Here is a 20,086-nt window from a genome sequence, read left to right on the forward strand (position 1 = left end):
GACCGATTCATCGGTTTTGCCGATTAATCGACACCGATAGTTGATCGCTAGAACATTTGGTGAAAATCAATACCTGCTTCCAATCCAATGTCATAACAAGAGCGGCCTCTAGAGGCGAATCACTGACACCACATGCTGTTTGTTTCTACATGTAGACTGCGTGCGGCACAGAGAGGGCTTTATTTATTATTTTTTTATTATATAATTATATTTACTAATTAATATATTCATATTTAGTTCATTTAGCACATTTTCACAATTCAGTACTGTTACTTTGTAATTTTTTATTTATTTTTTTTTTAAATAAAGTTTAGTACGGTCGACCTCTAAAACTGACTGTGGTAAGTCGCCACTTTGCTGTATCTCAAGGATGGAACTTAAGGGTGGACTGAGAAAACCTTTCCTGAATTTCATAGCCGGGAATTCTATCTTTGGTTTTTCCTAGTTGAATGTTAGGAAATTCCAATTTACAATTTAAATTTCCAATTCCCCCCCCCCCCCTTCTTTTCAGAAAGCCTAGAGGCTTAGAGGTTAAGGCATTAGACTTTGGATCTGTAGGTTGTGAGTTCAAATCCCAGCCAGAATAAACTGCCAGTCCTGGGCCCCTGAGCAAGGCCCTTCACTCCATAATTTTTACATGATGGCACTTGTGTAAAACGAGATTTGACGTGCGAGTCGGACTAATTTGTTCCTCTTTTTTGATCTGAACTGATTAGCATTGTGTGTGTGTGTGTGTGTGAGTGTGTGTGTGAGTGTGTGTGTGTGTGTGTGTGTGTGTGTGTGTGTGTGTGTGTGAATGAGATGCATTAAGTCTCCCCTTTTCAGTGTAAAAAACCCTTAAATAAAGGCTGATCACTGGCCACATTCGCTCTCTTGCAAACGCTTTTAAATGTACCATTGCACGTCTAAAAACTCTTACTAATGAACACCTGTCTCTCGTGTGCACGTCTCCACCCACCCCCTCACACACACACACACGCACACACACACACACACACACACACACACACACACACACACACACACACACACACACACACACACACACACACACTCGCACACAATCATTCTGTCTGCATTTTTCTCATTATGTCTGAGATATGCACATTCATTTTCCCGGCTCGTGGTTTCCTCACCAGTCTATTATCACCGGAGATTTTGAAGCTCCACAGATTTCTGCGCGACGCGAAACACATCATGATTTTAACGAACAAGACCTTCTGATTTCATTTGCATTCATATCAATAATCGTTGCTCACTTCTTTTTTGCTCCACTTTTACAAAATGAGCTTCAGGATGGTCATGAAAATGTCCCACTTTCTTTTCCTGTCTTCCACCCAAACAGTGTCGGGTAGATGGGGGACAAACACCCCCCCCCCCCTTCATAGCAATTAGGGGTACCATATGGTGGATAAACAGGGAAGCACTTTGAAGACCTCCCAGACTTAAACCCCGATCCGTATGTTGAGGAATTCTGCCGTTCGTTGTCTCTCGTTATCTCGGCAACGTGAAGATCTTCACGAAGGGTTCCCCGTACTGCGGTTCTCTTTTTTTTTCTTGCTTGTGTGGTCCGCATGATCTCGGGAGGAATCCCTGAGGACCCTGTGTGCACTCATTAACACTCTGTTTCCGTATGGCTGGGAAAGTAGTGCCATCTGAATGGTGAAATAAAGTCTGGCGTGATGTACTGAACATCCTTTTATTCATGTACGTTCATTTAACTAGCATTTATAGACGTAATAAACACTTCAGGCTGTGTGCTAATAGGAAAATAATCATTCACGGGATGTTGGTTGGCGGCCTGTTTTGTTGTCTGGTTGGTAAACCACAGCAATTTGCCAACAATTACAATTATTTATTTATTTAGCAATTAAAGAAGGACATCTGGTTTTCGTTCTCATTCTTGCTTTTAAGAAAACACAAACAAAAAAGATGTCAGAAACCAAATCCCTCTGTCCTGAGATCATCACACTTCAGTGCTAAACATGGAGACTCCTTGCTAACAATTATACATATTTCTACTCAAATAAAACTGCAGGGGTATTTTTGTTTGTTCGTAGTTTTTGATTATGTGTAGCGTTCTCACAACAGGTCCAAATAATAAACCAATTAAAATGAGAGAATTCATCAGAGCCTCTGTAGCGATACTGCGTCTTATTACAAGGTTATTACACTATTATTAATATAATGAATTGCTTGTTTTGCTTCTTTGCAACAATCTCGGTAAAGTAACGGTACGAAGAGTTACTTTGACCAAACAAATATGTAAAGCGCAGTAGTATTTTTTATTGAAAAAGCCTCCAATAGCATGAAGAACAGCTTTACAGACTGTTAGCATCCGGACAGTTTGTTTCTCCAAACATTCAGCTGGAGTACTTTGGGGTGCTTCTTGTAAAACTTTCCAAAGATGTTCTTCACTAGCTGGAGATTTTCTTGTTCATCCCAGAGCAGGTCAGTAGGATTTAGGTGCAGTGACTGGGCAGGTCATGATGGATGACACTCCAAATCATTGTTTGCTCTCCAAATAACGGTTAAAGAGTTCAGGCGTATTCGTGGCTTCGGCTTGTCATCTTGTTGTATTGTGAAGACGGTTCCAATGAACAGTAGTTCAGAGTGGAAGCCATGTTTGTTCAGGATTTCTTTCACTTTCCTGAAAAAGTCTCCAACCCCCAAGCTACGAAACAATCCCAACACCATTAAGCTTCCACCTCCATGTGTGAGTGTGGGCGTGAGGGTGCTAGAGACAAAAATGCCACATACTTGTCTTTCAGCCATTCAGTGTCTAGTTCTTGTCTGTTTTTGCCTTCTACACAAGTATCTATGGAATAGCACATATTTTAATGTATTCTTTGTTAATAGAATATGAAGTGAAATATGAAGCTGTTGTAGTGATAATAAAAATCATATCAAAAGTATATCAAAGTGTAATTAAACATCACTCATGGACTACAATTATGTAGGCATCTAAAGTACCATGACCTCAGGATGTACAACAGATTTCTTGCCAGCACCATCTACATATCCTAATGCACAATAACATGATAAACAACTAACTTACATCTAACGGCCCTCATTCCTTCTCCTCATCTTAACGTTGTCTGAGCTTCACCACATTTGACTCGACCCCCTGTAGGTTATTTGTTCTTCTAGACCAGGTGTCCCCATCCTTTTTTTTTCTGTGTGGAATACTTGATTTTTCCTTTCTTTAATGTTGGCCCGGTCTGTCTGTTACAGAAAAGGATTGACGACTAGTATTACTGTTGAGATTTTATTACGATTTTAAATGTATTTCTGACGCCTCCTAAGATTAGTTATATTTTAGATTATTTTGTTCTGCACCGTAATGACAAATGAGCATCACTTTTTAAGAAACAAATCGCCTATTTAAAGAGCATTATTACTATCATAATGACAATTTTTTTCATATTCACTGCTATTGAAATCAAAACATTACTTATTTATGTATATGCATATGGTTGGTGGGTGAATTTATCAAATAATTAGGCTACGATAATAACTAGAGGTCGACGGATAGTGGAGTTTACCGAAGCCGATAGCTGGGTTAGATCGTACTCGCTGATAACAAATTAATAACCAGAGTTTTTAAAATGGATCCTGTATAAAATACAAAAGAAACTTCATGTAGTACTGAACTTTATTACAAAAATAAAGTTTAATCTTGAAAACGTGCTAGGTGAAATGAATATGAATCCATTAGTAAATATCACTGATAAATAATTAATGTAATATAGCTCTCTCTGTGCAGCGCACAGTCTCACGTGTAAAAACAAACATGTGGTGTCAGTAAACGCCTCTAGAGGCCGCTTTTGTAATTACAGCCGATCGGAAGCCGGAAAAACTATCGGCGTGTCAAAACATAAAATATATATGTACGTTCGGTAAAATGCTGTAAATTTAATGTGCTACTCGTTGAATCCAAGTGCACGACCTCTGAAACTGCTGCTTTCAGCTTGAATTGTTATTCTTCTTCTGCTTCTTTTTCTTTTTTTATTCTTATTGTTGGAGCTAAATTTAAGTAACATCTTGCAAAATATGTAACACCAACCTGCAAACTATTGCTTTCCAAACAATCCTGTGTCTGTGTTGGATTGACATCATTTTTTCCTTTCATTTTTATTGCATCTGATATCAGAGAGCATGATGATGGATGGCTAGGCATCCAGAAAAAAACAAGTATAATTCTCCAGGATTTGAACAACCCCTTGACTATTCTGGGGTTAAAAAAAAAATCCTGATTTGTTTAGTCCTTTCAGACACCACTAGAGAGGAAAGTAGCACACCACTGTACATGAGAGAGAGAGAGAGAGAGAGAGAGAGAGAGGGGGGGGGTAATGAGAGAGGGAGACACATGGAGGTCATCTCATGTACTTCAGCTCTCTCTTTAAGCCCAATCACACCACTGCTGGCACAAAGCCATGCGAACAGAGGAAAAATAAAAAGTCATATTGCCTTGGCGAGCTGCCACAGGGGCCAGTGTGTAATGTTATGCCAGAGATGGCAGGGACAGGACCGTTGTGTCCTGACCAACACTGACAGTCACCTTGAGCGCTGTCCGAGGTTCTAGTTTTCTTTACGAAGCATCGAAATATTTCCTATAACCTACGTATTTAAAGCAATATAAGGAAATGAAATAGTGCTCCCCGGGTACGATCTGTCCGTGTGTGTGTGTGTGTGTGTGTGTGTGTGTATGCCGGCTCGATCCGATTAGAGATTCCATTCACCTGCCAGTCAGCAGGTATAATCGCCAGATCGAACTCGGTAGGCCAGCGCCCGAACCCTACAGATTGAGTGAACGTGGCCGTGCCCTGATAACGATCCTGTTGTGCTGCTGTCAATCAGTGAAGCAGACAATCCGAGACCAAAGCTGTTTTAAGGGCAAGTGTGTATTGTTGTTGTGTATTTGTTGGAGTGTGTGGGTGAGAAGGTCAAACACAAATCAAATCAAATGCTCTTCTGATGAATTTGGAGACTTGGAGTCAGTTCTTATAGTGATCACGTTCTATAAGTGGGCCAGAGGTGTGTTTATTCATCAGTTTGAATTCGTAAGCAGATATTATTCATCAAACTGTAGCTGATTTGCTTCGTGAGAACATAGCTGACAGCCCAATTGGTTAATTAGACAAGAGCCGAATTTTCTTTTTCCGTGTAGTCAGATGGTGTTAGCTGGTTGTTCAGGGTGTACTTAAGTAGCTTTTCCATGTATCTGTACTTTACTGAAGTATTTCCACTTATCTCACTATATTTTAAAGTAAAATGTTTTACTTTTGACTCGACTGCATCTTTTTATTTATTAAGGATAAAAATGTAACACATTAGCAGCAAGTCACCAATCAGGGTCGAGCGCTCGTTCTGTTTTGCACTTGTTTTGATCGGCGCTTGGTGCATCTACTGATCACCAACATACAGTTCAGCATCAGTTCAACATCAAGCAGAACATTCAGAGAGGAACAAATGATGAAGAAACTCCAGACTCGAACTCGCCACCACACGCGTGACTTTAATTACATGATTTTTTGAAGTAGTTTTGGGCTCATGATAATTTTAATAGACATTAATCAGTGTTTGAGTTATTAATATCATTCTATTATAATATATCTCAGTGTGCTGAGAGTCACATTCGAGTCTTTTCACATCAACTGAGTTGATTAAGTAAAGGATTTTGTGATAAAAAATAATGATAGGGACATTATAGTTATAATAAATCAGTACTTTGGATACTTAAGTACATTTGAAGGTAAAAACTTTAGTACTTTTATTAAATGGTCATTTTAAAACGAGCACTTTTCCTTTTACTGGAGTCACGTTGTTTGTAACTGTTACGGAATAACTTTCAGGCAAAACGCATAAAAACAAGCAGTTTTATAGCCTATAGAGAACAAACACAATGAGACCATCCACAAAAAAAACCAAGTCATAGATAGACGGAATCTTGTCCAGATAAATGTTTGTTGGAATCACATTTTATATGGTATCTCCATGATATTCACATTCACGTGTGGCTTTCAGCCCGTTACATTTCTAGATTGCTCCAGTTAACAGGTAACAGGCTAACACATTTTAGTTTACTGCATAATTCCATATGTTGGATGTCTTCAGTATTATGTACAATCTTGAATATAAAAGAAAAGCCACTGAAGGAGAAGGTGTCCAAAACTTTGACTGGTACTGTAGGTTACCTTTAATTGATTTTTTAACCATATATATCCATATTACATATAGAATCGGAGTCTGTTTTTTTTATCAGTGACAGTAATGTGGCATGTCCTCTCTGACTGAGAGTAACTGATTAGACGGTCCATGAGATAAAGCGTCTCCTTTAGCCTCCAGAAGTGTCCGTAGCGCTAACAATGCGCTGCAGGTGAAAAGGGAGTTTGTATTTATCTTACAAAGGCAGCTCGACAAGTCGATGTTCCCCGCACATCAGAACGTACCCTGGAACAATCAAAAGAAACGTGAATTTGTTGCCTTTGGCAGCTCGTGTGATGTGTTGAAGGTCAGTAGGGCATCTGTTGACCTCGCATCAGGGATTTGTATCCCTGAAGACTGCTTGCGTTTGATGAGAGATCTGTTTTCTGTCTCTTTCTTACTCTTTCTCGCTTTTCCCCGCCTGTCCTTAATGAGTACCTATACGCTGCCTCAAGCACACATGCTGGGGAGACGGTAGAAGCGATATGGTGTCCATCAGCAGCCTCCCAGGCTGTTCTCTAAATCCATTCTTCACTCTATAATGCGAGCAGTGTGAGCGATGAACAGCTCAGACGTCTGACCTACTTTTGCCCTCAGCATCACTGGCTTTTTATTGAGCTCTGAATGTTCACAGACATTTAATGTGAGTATACACAAAAAAGTCCACACACCCCCTTTATAAAAAATGTTGGCTTTACTCATAAAACAAAGATCTTTTTGTCAGATCTTTTTTATCCACAGACAGAAAAAAATATACTTTATTTGGCTCTTAAGCACTGCAGCAAAAAAAAAAAAAAATATATATATATATATATACTCAAAAACTGGAAATCAGAACTCAGAAAATCAGAAAATCAGAATAAAATATATTGTATTATGTTAGGTAAAAATCCACAAACTTTGTATTTGGACCCTGTTTTTTGGATGACCCTATTTATTGACAAATTACATATTTTCTTTATTATTATTATTATTATTATTATTATTATTATTATTATTATTATTATTATTATTATTATTATTTATTTATTTATTTATTTATTTATTTATTTATTTATTTATTTATTTATTTATTTTATTTTATTATATATTTTTATTTCTTTCTCTTTGTTCTTCTTTTTAAATTTGGTCTTTATCCGTTAGTTAGTTTATGTACTTAAATTTATCATTGATCTTTGTATTTTTATAAAAATTTTAATGATATAACACACACACTGAGTCTGAGGGTTGGTGTGTTTTTCCTCATAGTGTATTTTTTGTTAATATTTATAATGGACTTTAGAAAAAGGAGTGTGTTGTTACTTTAATGTATTTATAGATTGCACAACTGTTCCATTCCCAATAAACAGTACTATTAATAAAGTATTACATAAAAGTACTATATACTATAATCCAGTTGTGGGCAATAATTGGGATATGTGACTGTCCTCAGAATGAACCAATCTCATTTCAATCGAATCAAATGTATTCATTATACACTATCTATTAGATATTCTTGGTTTCATTTGTCTGCTGAACTCTTGTTCTTATTCAGAGCTAAAAATTGGGTATATGATGTCATTTTCGGGATCACTTGTGGTCATCAAGACCCGGCTGCTCCTTAAAAATTGACAAAAGAACCTTAAGGTTTTGAGAGCTACAATACCAGTAAAAGAGCTGCAGAAATATCTGGGAAATTTTAGCCACTTTCTTTGTTGGGAAACAGTTTTTCCTAACAATAAAAGCTCCAAGAAACACTTAAGTCCTCCTAAATCATCCCAAACAGTTTTACAGAAGCAGTTGTGGTCTGTTAAAACCACAATTGTGGAAAAATAATAATAAAAGATATATGTGGCACAAAAAACAAGGCAGCTGATCTACACCTTAACCACTGTATACATGGTGCAGCATGGTGGTGGATGCACTCTGGCTGTTTTTCTTTAAAAAAGACAAAGAGAATCACTGATGGGTTCAAATCCTACTCTGTTTTGCCTTGAACCCTGCAGGTATCATGAGACACATCAAACCTCAAGCAGATGAATCCTTGGTTTTGGAATGGTCCAATCGGAACTCAGACTTAAATCTAATAAAAAGTCTGCGGAATGACTTGAAGAAGGCTGGACAGATCTGAAGCATTTCTTGAAGGCTCAGTTGAATCAGATCAGAATGTTAGAAGATGGTAGACCCTCCAACGATCGTGCATCCGAACAAGCGCATTGGTATACTATTGGAGATGCTGTTAAACATAAAAAACCTGAATCGTTCTCAATCTCTATGAAAACAGATGAAGAGAATACATCTCTCACTACAAACCCGTCCTTATGTGCACCATTTGCCATCGCGAATTTCCTGAATATCTCGGAGACATCTTCCAATTCTCTAGATGAGCAAGTAATCCGTATTGTGCTAATCATTTCGACTTGTTCGCCTCCCCAAAAAAAAGAAATCATGCATGCAGGCTTATTACTGCGGCTCTGTAATTAGCCATGCTAATTAGCCAGCTTTGGAAAATGATTCACTTTTGAAAAGGTCCACGTGTGTGTTTAGCTCAGGCTCTGAATGGGGCATGAGGGCTTTCTCATGTCGGGATACTTCCTGTATCCTCCAGTACAAGAAGGAAGAACACATAGCTGTGATTTGGAGAGTCAGAGGAATCGTCTTCTTGGCTTTATTGACTATGGAAATTGGGGAATGTGTGTGTGTGTGTGTGTGTGTGTGTGTGTGTGTGTGTGAGAGAGAGAGAATAAGAAAGAGAGATAGAGACAGCACCTGTTTGTTCCTGCAGGGGGTTCATTAGTGCAGATTTATGGAGTGGATCATTATGGGATGGAGATTGGTAGATGTTCATATTGAAAGCATGTCCTCGGGGAAATCTCTAATGGAGAACCAACAAAAAAAAAAGGCAAGACCTTTTATTAACCCATTTAATCTAAGCAATAAGATTTATGACAAAAAATTAGATTTTTCATATACAGAAAATGAATTGCCTTATAGTACAAACGATACCTATAATAATCATATGCTATAATAATAATAATAATAATAATAATAATAATAATAATTTAATTCTTCATACAACTACTATTATTATTATTATAATTTATTTATTTATTTATTTATTTATTTATTTTTTATTTTTTTTATAGCAGCTTATAATGATTATTCCAGATTTAATGGATATCACAGCGCTATTGAATTCTGTATTCTGATTGGTCGGTGGGTCCCACCACAGCTTTATATTTAACATCCCTCTTTAATACCCTGTCATTTCTATAGTAACATCACATTCAGCACATTCACAGCTTCACAGCTACAGTTAAATGCTCCGCTCGCACAAATTTCCCCCAATAAATATTCACATTACACTTTAATCTGGCCTCTAGAAATTACGTTCTCATCTGTTCTACATATAACATTTTCAGAGACAGAGACTCCAAGTCCAAGGTCTCCACCTCCTGGACTTTCCACTTGACTCCACCTGTGTAAAAGGGCACTATATGGGCAAAGGTTTGTGGGCACCTGACTATAAGATTTCCGTTCCATATTCAGCCTCTTATTTATTATCTATTTATTCAAGATTTTCATAGAGTACAGGAAAACATAGATAACCAGCAGCACACTGTCTGTGATCCAAACCCCATCATCTACCAAATCTACTTAAACATGACCTGCTGCCCCAACAGATATCCAACTTACATAAAACTCAATTTTGCTATGCTTTTGCAAAGTCAAAGGGAAATCTTCTTCTTCTTCTTCTTCTTTCGGCTGCTCCCATTAGGGGTCGCCACAGTGGATCATCTGTCTCCATACCACCCTGTCCTCTACATCTGCCTCTTTCACACCAAAGGGAAAGGGAAATAAAAAAGAGAAAAAGAGGGTATAAAATACACATTATGTTGGTCCCCCTTTTGCTGGTAAAACAGTCGTGACCCTTCGAGCATCAACAGCATGAACTTCTTCAGCAGTCTGTTGGATCGGACCACACGGCCCAACCTTCGCTCCTCACGTGCATCAATAAGCCTCGACCGCCACGACCCTGTCACCAGTTCACCACTGTTTCTTCCTTGGAGCACTTTGATACTGACCACTGCAGACCAGCAGCATCCCACAAGAGCTGCAGGTTATTAGAGGGACCTTGCAGGTTGGACACTTCGGAGTGAGGGTTGAGATCGAAATGGTTTGGTCATGGTGCATATCGGGATATTAGAATGCTAAGGATGAAGGAAAAGAGGAAGGCCAGTTAGGAGGTTTATGGATGTGGTGCGGGAAGACATGTAGGTGGTTGGTTTGAAAGAGGCAGATGTAGAGGATGGAGTGATCTGGAGACAGATAGTCTGCTGTGCAATCACCTAATGGGAGCAGCCCAAAAGAAGATTTTTTAAAACTATTTTGGTGCTCGGATGAAATTATAAGGGGTCATTTGATATTTAAGGGTCTTGGACCTCCTAGAAGACTTCTCCATAGAAAGTATTGTAAGACAGACCCTATTTTATAGACGTTTCTCCAAAGAGAATCTGGGATTCTTCTCAGACACAGCCGTTAAAGGATCTACATGCTCCAGCTTGTTAATTCATACTGATAAACCAGAGCGACTTTTGCACCTGGCTTGTGCACCCACTATTGGTTCAGTTAAGTGCAGTTTTTTCTATTAGAGTACTTAATGCCACGCCTCCTTTCTTCAAAGTGCTAGAAAGATAATTTATTTATAAAAAAGAAAAAAGGCAATGTTTTTATTATGTCCATAAATGGCATTTATGAGACTCCCAGAGAGGCCCAATTAAAGGTAAAAGGTTTTTCCGCCAGCTCGTTTTCTTTTTCTCGCACGTGAGCGTGTGTGTGTGTGTGTGTGTGTGAGAGTGTGTGTATTTGTATATAAAGTCAAGCAGAGATTTTCATTTGTACTCCAGACTTTCGAGGCAAAACCCACCACAGATAACACGTGCCAGGCGCCGTTTTTGATATTAATGGCTTCCATCATTTAAAAAGACTTTAAAAAGCCGAGGCAGGGGGTGAAACAGGAAATCACAATCACGTGATTAATGAATCGATTTTTATCTCGCTCTGACACACACACACACACACACACACACACACACACACACACACACACACACACACACACACACACACACACACACACACACACACACACACACACACCATATTCCTTTCACCTCTTCAGTTTTTTGTGTTGTGTCTCTGCAGGGCATTAAAGTGCACACTGAGCCTGTGGTTATACATTTGCTTTGCTTTTGTATCCCAGTAATGACAAATTGCGCTCTGGACTTCTAGATCCTAGTCTCCAGATTTATCGGCACTCTTCAAGCGCTGGATAAAAATCGTCATGAAGGATAAACAAGTTGAAAATTTGAAACCTGATAAAGAAAAATGGTTCTCATTAAGGCATCATTTGATCAAAAACACATTTACTGATACACATACGATAAAATGAATCCAAAATAAACTATTTAATTTGGGTTTTTTCTAATAATGTAAAGTTCCTAGTATACTTGGCTTACCCAAATGACCAATGCAAAACACTCGTGGCAATTTCTTTGGTTGTGGCTTTTAAATGGTGGCCCTACGTTGTACTATGAGGGAGATTCTAGGTGACCATTGAGAGAGCATCTGATTTATATTTATAATGACCATCTCTCAGTGTTAGGGATGGGATTCACATTCTTTAGTTCAGACAAACAGCAAATCATCAATTTACTTAAGTGCCTTCTGCCTTCTAACGCATGCCACTTTCACAAACACGCCTTTGTAGTGCAATCAAAAAAAAGTAAAGATGAAATAAAACCAGACGTTCTTTTCCCATTCTGTGTGTAGGAAGTTACAGCTCTACCTCTGCCATGTTAATCTGTATTCTATGTGACACTCAGGACACGGTCTCCGTAGTGTTGTGATGCGTCATGTTCACGTAGCAGCGGCGGCGCTGAAAAAACACGCTCGAGAAACAGTTTAGAGACCAGAAATCCATCTACATATCAAATATCGGTCACAAATTATCAGTCAGTTTTTACCTAATGGAGAGTGTGTTAGAAAAGTGAAGAAAAGAGTGCAGGCAGGGTGGAGTGAGTGGAGAAGAGTGATAGCAGGAGTGATTTGTGATAGAAGAGTATCTGTAAGAATGAAAGGGAAAGTTTATAGGACTGTGGTGAGACCTGAGATGTTGTATGGATTAGAGACAGTGGCATTGAGTAAAAGACTGGAGGTGGAGCTGGAGGTAGCAGAGCTGAAGATGTTGAGATGTTCATTGGGAGTGAGGACGATGGAAAGGATTAGAAACAAGTTTATTAGAGGGACAGTTCATGTAGGACGTTTTGGAGACAAGGTGAGGGAGGTGTGATTTAGATGGTTTGGACATGTGCAGAGGAGGGACATGTGGTATATCAGTAGGAGAATGCTGAGGATGGAGACACCAGGAAGGAGAAAAAGAGGAAGACCAAGGAGGAGGTTTATGGATGTGGTGAAGAAAAAGAAGAAGATGCAGAATTTAGACTTGTCAAAAGTAGCATGTTTATAGTAGCTGTTTGTTGTTGTTTTGTAAAAAAAAAAAAAAAAAAGAAAAAAAAAAGAAAAGGAAATGGTGATTTTGTATTGTATTTTGTAGATGGCAGGTTGAAAAGCATGCTTCAGTAAAACCCTATATAAAATATATTATAAATTTTTTTTTTACAATTTTTGTTTAAAAAAATAAAGACATTTTGTTCACTTGTGAAGATATAAACATCTAGAATATATAATTAATGATATTTGCGTAAACTCAATATACAAACATTGTCAAACAAGCATTTGAATGTAGTAAAGCCACAGTAAATCATGTCTGAAAACAAATAATTTACTGTTGTAGTAGACAAATGCTATAAAAAGAGAATGAAATGGAGAAACGCAGTAAGCAAACAGACTCGATAAAAAAAGGAGGAAATTTGCATTGGTGTACAAGTGCATAATCATTCGCTGATAACCACAACAGTGACAAAAAATGTGATCGTTTACTGCTGCTGTTATTTGCTGCTTTTAGATTTAGTGTTTGTTCGCACCGTTTTTATTAAATCATCACGATGTCACGAGCGAACCAATGCTCGCGAGTCGCGACAGAACAGATCCAGTGCGACTTTCCCGAAGTTACAAACAAACAATTTACACAATAGCACTGTATTAAACTACACCATATTCACATGAGGAGGAATATACAGTTTTTGCTGACTGTGCTGATGTTTCACTTTCATCCATGACACCAGTGTGTTTTTTTTTCACGTGCATCACTGTGCTAGTTCCATCCCACACAAGTTCCACTTTGCATAAGTTCCAGGTACAGTTTTCTTTGTTGCGTTTAATATAAAATGCTCTCATGCCTTGGATGACTTAGGACACACGCCGGTTGACCGCCATTTTCCCAAGCGCCTGCGTATTTTGCCATTGACAACAAATTCCATTATCGATTGTATCGATTAGTCGTTGCAGCAATAAAACAAATAGTTTTTGACTGGTGCAAATATGCTAAAAACATTGCATCACGGTACAAATGCGATGCATTGATGAGAATCGCTGAATATTACCATTTAAACATTGCATTCCACATTTACTCCTAAATTTGCTATAGCAATTTGCAATTTGCTCTCTGTAAATACCAAAAATTCAAAAAGGGGGTACTTTCTTTTACACATGGCTGTAGGAATAATCATCATACAGTCAGCATACATGCATGTTGTACCCGAGTGCACTGTATCAGATCTGTGATTTGCAATGATCTGTAGAAGGCATAAAGGAATATAGAGATAGTAAAATTATAATGGTGGTCGTTTGTATGGGTGCCAATACTTTAGCATTATAACGTAAAAAGGATTGAATATTGTTTTTTTTTTTCTACTATAGCAAAAATGAATGCTTTATTGCTTTATTTATAGTTCAGACGCTATATAGACTTATGTGTGGTACTAATCCCGGACTGTATAATGTTATTGGGATATACATAGAGATGTTTTCACTTCCTAAGCTGTTTTTTCCAGAAGATGTAAAAAGAAAACTTCAGCAAAAATGAAATCAGTGATGTGGTAGTTAGACCTCAGTCCGATTCATCCTCACGTGACTACGAGAGTAAGGCATAAATGACGTGAGAATACAAGGTCTCAGTGACGTCCCTCATTTGTTCGAGATCTGATTGGTTAGATCGAGAGAAAGAGGGAGAAAGGGAGAAGGGGTCCTTTTTGCCTTATTTGTGGATTTTCACAGATGGTGGGAGGGAAAGAGAAAGAGAGAGAGAGAAAGAGAGAGAGAGAGAGAGAGAGAGAGAGAGAGAGAGAGAGAGAGAGAGAGAGTGAGAGAGAGGGAGAGAGAGAGAGAGAGAGAGAGAGAGAGAGAGAGAGAGAGAGAGAGAGAGAGAGAGAGGGAGATTGGTGTTCCAATTTCACATCTCTTGCACACATTCCCTCAGTGTCCTCAGTGGACAAAACATGGCTAGATTTCACTGAAGAGCTAAAGAATAATTGAAGGACAATTTTGAAACTAGCAATAAAGCAGGAAGTGGAGGACGAGGACCAGGAGGAGCAGGTTCAGGTATTCATCAATGCTTGTGGACCTGGGACACCGGGGACATCCAGGACACGTAAATGAGCATCATGGCACAAACGCAGTCTTTAAACTTAGTGCCAGGCTTGTCGCAGTGCTTGCGTGGTAAGAGTTTATGTTCTACACAGTGGATGTGGGGGGTGTGTTTATTTATGCACTGGTTGGTTAGAGGTTTAATGGAGTGTTGAGGTGTGTCTGGGACGTCTGTAGGAATTTCTGCATGTATGCGCTGTCATTAATGGGGAATTAAGTCCGATGAACGTTTGCGTGCATATGAATTATAATAATGAGGTACTTGAAGCATGTCTGGTTTTGCCAGCAAATGTGAATGAATAAGACACAATATTTGTTCCATTTTCTATTAAGAACGTGTCTACACTAGGAAGTTTTCACTTGCTGTGAAAAAAGCAGTCAGATCTGAAGCTTGCATGGCAAAGAAAGACCTCATTTCATTTGCATCTGCTTCCTTCATCCTTAGTAACTGCCTGGTCAGGATTACTGAGATCTGAATGAGGCTGCTGGTGTAGTAAATGTTAGAAATGTTGTATGTGAGATCACAATATGGGCAATATGGTGCTTCTTTTTGATTCTATTTCACATTTAGTATCCAATTTAATCTAGAAAAAATTTTATACTTGATTTTTGTGGGGATTTTTTGCTCCTTCAGTCGAAAGAGTGTTAAAAAAGTCAGATACGGAAGTTAATAAGGCGAGGAGGCCTGGGGTGCAGTCAGCGTTCATATTCATCCCAAAGTTGAACAATAGCTCCACAGTAGGCCACTTGAGATCTTCCATTCTAAAACATGTGCAGCATATCTTCATGGAGTCGGCTTTTTGCCGGTCTCCTTTTTCAAGTGAAGGGCAAAAATTTATAGACATCCTATATCTTACATCCCATAGACCTCCAACTTTGTGGTAACAGTTTGGGAAACAACTATATATGGGTGGAAAATTCGGTTGTCCCAATATTTTGGTCCACACAATATTTTTAGGATTAAGAAGTTGTTGTTGTTGTTTTTGTTTTTTAAATCTGCATAATGTCGCCTGAATTTTTAAATAATTTTTGTTGATTTGATTCATTTTGAGTGATTTGGTCACCCGTTTTTCACCCACTGATTAAAGCTTCCCTCTTTCACGTACATGCCTCTTGCCACAATTGTATAATGTTACCTTGATTGTTGAGAAAGATTGTATGCCAAAACCGGTACAGTTCAGGAACAACATCTTATAGACAGATGAGATAAAGATTGTGTAAAAAAAAATAAAAGATTGTGGAGAAGGAAAGGAACTGCTCATGATCTCAAGCACACCACTCACTCTTTCGACGTGGGTGTGGACTACTGCCATTGGAATGTGTTGGTCATATTATTTAGTAATTAAACCTATTAGATGGAAATACTTTGAAAGCAGCACAATTTATTTTTAGGAAAAAGGTGGAAATATTGTGCAGTGGTAAATAATTCAATAACCAGAGCAGAATTTTTCTTACTGCAGGCAAATCTCCAGGAGAACAAAGAGAAATTGAAGAAAGTATCAGTAAAGGCTTGGTGGAGAACATCATCAGAGAAGGAACCCATCAGCTTGTCCATGAGTTCTAGACTTCCCAGATTCGCAACTAACAAATTTGATGATAACTTCTTTTGTCCAATTAATAAATTAACAGTTCAATTCTTTCTTCGCATATCCCAGCGATGTTTGGAGACGGGGTCAGAGTGCAGGGTCAGTCATTATGCAGTGCCCCTGGAGGCCCTGTAGAGGGTTAAGAGCCTTGCTCAAGGGCCCAAGGGTGGCTGCTGGATCATGCTAAGACTTGAACTATATATATATATATAGTGGATCAGCATGTTTGATTTGGCACATGTTTTTACGCTGGACGCCCTTCCTAACGCAACCCTCCCCATTTACCTGGGCTTGGGACCGGCACTAAGGCTTTTGCAACCCTAATGGCTGGGGTTGGTTCCCTGACCGGGGCTTGAACCCGGGCCGCAGCGGTGAGAGCGCCGCATCCTAACCACTAGACCACCAGGGAACATATACTGTATATATATATATATATATATATATATATATATATATATATATATATATATATATATATATGTATTTATTTGTTTATTTTATCCATTTTTATTGTACATTCTTTTTCAAAATAAAAGAAAAAGATAAGGTGCATTTTATGTACAGAGTGTGTTTACGTTTGTTTCCTGCTCAAAACCATGCTGACCTTAAGAGAAGAGAATCCCGTTTCACACACACACACACACACACACACACACACACACACACGCACGCACGCACGCACGCACGCACGCACGCACGCACACACACACACACGCACACACACACGCACACACACACACGCTCTCACACAAAAGAAATCATAACTCCCTTTCACCATTACTCTTTTGTCTCATCAATATTTCATCGCCCTGCTCAGCCTTAATCAAGCTATTAATTCACAAATTTCTGAATCTTCAACAAATCACTTGGACGTGCATAATACATGAGCCATCTTCTCTTGCTCTCTCTCACTCTCTCTCTCTCTCTCTCTCTCACACACACACACACACACACACACACACACACACACACACACACACACACACACACATATTATACACATTATACGCATGACACAGTGACCGACTTCCACTGTGTAATCTATCAGACAGTGCGTCATTTCATTAAGGACTCCAACGTGGTGTCGTCTGTCTCGCCTGAGCTGTTTCATATTATTTGCTCGTATCATTCGGCTCTGTTTGAGCTCTTTAAATGGTTTGCTTTTCCCCTGAATAACCACTACGGCAAATCTACAGTATGGCATGTGTGTGTGACCTGGATATTGAATGATACTTTGAAAGGTCAATTGTCTTTCAATTAGATATCAGTTAAAGAAAAGCTGTTGAGTAAGGACTTCTTGGAGATGAAAGTAATGGATGATTTGTGTGGACGGACCATCACATCTGAGTTAAAGAGATAATCATAAGAAGAGAAATCGTGGCTAAGTGAGAATCTGTGAAGCTCTGCATGGTTCAGACGTTACTGTTTTACCTCTTATGGGGAGTATACGCACACTATATGGACAAAAGTATTGGCAAACAGGGCCTTTTTTTGACCTATGCATAATGTATAACACAAGCCATTGTGATTTTTTTTATTTAAAAAAATCTATTAACAGTTAGGTTTAATGCTTAAAATAAAACAGAAAATAAAATAAATAGAGCAATAAATACACAAACAAATACATAAACAAGTAAAAAAAAAAATCTATTTATTGGACTACACTATCAATAACCAAAATATTGAAAATGTGGATTAATACATTGAATAAAAACAATACAAATAATAAAAACAATTATTACATAAACAAATTAACAGTAAAATACACTAAAGAACTGTGAAAGCATCACTCCAGTGGCAGGCCATCAGGGCCAGCAAAGCCTTCAGAATCACTAACTTTTGTTGGAATATATTTTTGTCCTTAAATATGTATGAAAATTATATCTCTGATCTTTATGGAGCCTGCTTTGTGCAGGTTTATGTTTCCTTGTTCAAGTGAAGGCGATCAATACAATTTTCTTAAGACATCCATAGACATCCTATAGACCAGTTTGGGGAACAACCACATATAGGTGGAAAAGTCGGTTGTCCCAATACATATGTCCACACAATATTTTTAGGGTTCAGATGTTGTTGTTGTTTTTGTTTTTTAACTCTGCAAAATGTCACCTGAATTTTAAATGAATTTTTTTATTGATTTGATTAATTTGATAAACAAATTAACAGTAAAATACACTAAAGAACTGTGGAAGCATCACTCCAGTGGCAGGCCATCAGGGCCAGCAAGGCCTTCAGAATCACTAACTTTCATATACTTGAATATGTATAAAATTATTTCCAATATTTTCTTCACATAATTTCCCAGCATTTCTCTCAGATACGCTGCTGTATCGCCACAGAGTATACGTTTCTGTCAATCAGACTTCAGTCGTCACGTCACATCACGTTTTGCCGTGTCCTTCAGATCGGCTCATGTTGGATTTAAATCCATGCTGCTTGAAAATTGTTGCTTTAACCAATCAGATTGCAGGTTGGCCACTCCAAGGCCCTCTAGCAGGCGTCCAGTCACATCATCATTTTCACGTCCTCTGATTGGATAGTCAGAGGACGTACTAATCAGAACTCGCAACCCGCATCTGCAGCAAACTGCACAAATATATTCATAAAGATTTTATAGCTGTTTTTGTATTCCACAACTGCTGACCTAAGCACCTCGCGTTTGTCCTGCTTATGTTCCTGTTGCGCATGTCATTTCATGTGTTTTTTTTCTCATTCGTATAATGTGCAAATCGCAAATAGTGAACAGTGGCATTAATGTTACAGATTAATTTGTGATAAAATTCACAAAAACGTCTGTATGAAATATATATTTTGGTGTGTGGATGTGTTACTAATGTGTTTGTTTTGTGTTGTGTTACATTTAGACGAGCAGGAAGCTGTACAGAAGCGGACTTTTACCAAATGGATCAACTCCCACCTGGCAAAGGTAAACCATGTGGAGGCTGGAGATCCACACACACACACACACACACACACACACACACACACACACACACACACACACACACACACACACACACACACACACACACAGGAGTTCTTTCACCTCAAACCTATGTAAAGCAGATCTTCATGAAGCCGGCTTTGTGTACAAGGGCATCATCATGCTGGAACAGGTTTGGGTCTTCTAGTTTAGGTGAAGGGAAAATTCCATGCAACAACATCCAAAGTCGTTCTACACAGTTGTTGTGCATTTTGAGGAAGAACCACATATGGTACACATTTTCTATAGTGTTTTTTTTTTTTTTTTTTCAGAAATGAATTATAGACTGACCAAGTGGTGGATTCCAAAGAACTGTACATTTATTGTTCTTTTAATGAAAGACCTGCTGCTTATAGAGTCTTAGTGGGTCATGTGTTCGCTAGTCCCGTCTCCTGGAGGTCTACAGAGCCTGAGGAATGACAGGATTTACTATAAACTTTAAATCCCAGCAATCATAAATCTATACCGCACTCAATCCGACACAATGCACCTTTTACAGCGCCTGCTTTCTCTGACTAAACCCTCCCTAATCTACATCTGCTCACTGACTTTTAGGGGATGTCGCTGTTATTCTGCATTCTTTTTATTGGATTCAGTATCGAATTTATTTCACATTTCACGTATGTATTAAACCACGATTGTTCCAGAATTTGGTCTCCATGATACAGTTGTTTTGAGAAAATTGTCTAACAAACTCAGGCTTCTTTCAAGATGATGTGGGTCT

The 20,086-nt window shown here is 38.5% G+C and overlaps 1 protein-coding gene across 1 annotated transcript in view; it reads left to right on the forward strand.

The window, feature by feature from the left end:
• The window catches only part of syne1a (spectrin repeat containing, nuclear envelope 1a), a 216,644-nt gene that overhangs the window by 3,805 nt on the left and 192,753 nt on the right, over positions 1–20,086 (forward strand). The window contains exon 2 of the mRNA XM_083562574.1: positions 19,244–19,305. Within this exon, the coding sequence (XP_083418700.1) occupies positions 19,244–19,305 (62 nt within the window). The remainder of the gene's footprint in view (positions 1–19,243; positions 19,306–20,086) is intronic.

This window comes from Silurus aristotelis (assembly GCF_946808225.1).
Source record: "Silurus aristotelis genome assembly, chromosome: 15".
Classification (NCBI taxonomy): Eukaryota; Metazoa; Chordata; class Actinopteri; order Siluriformes; family Siluridae; genus Silurus; species Silurus aristotelis.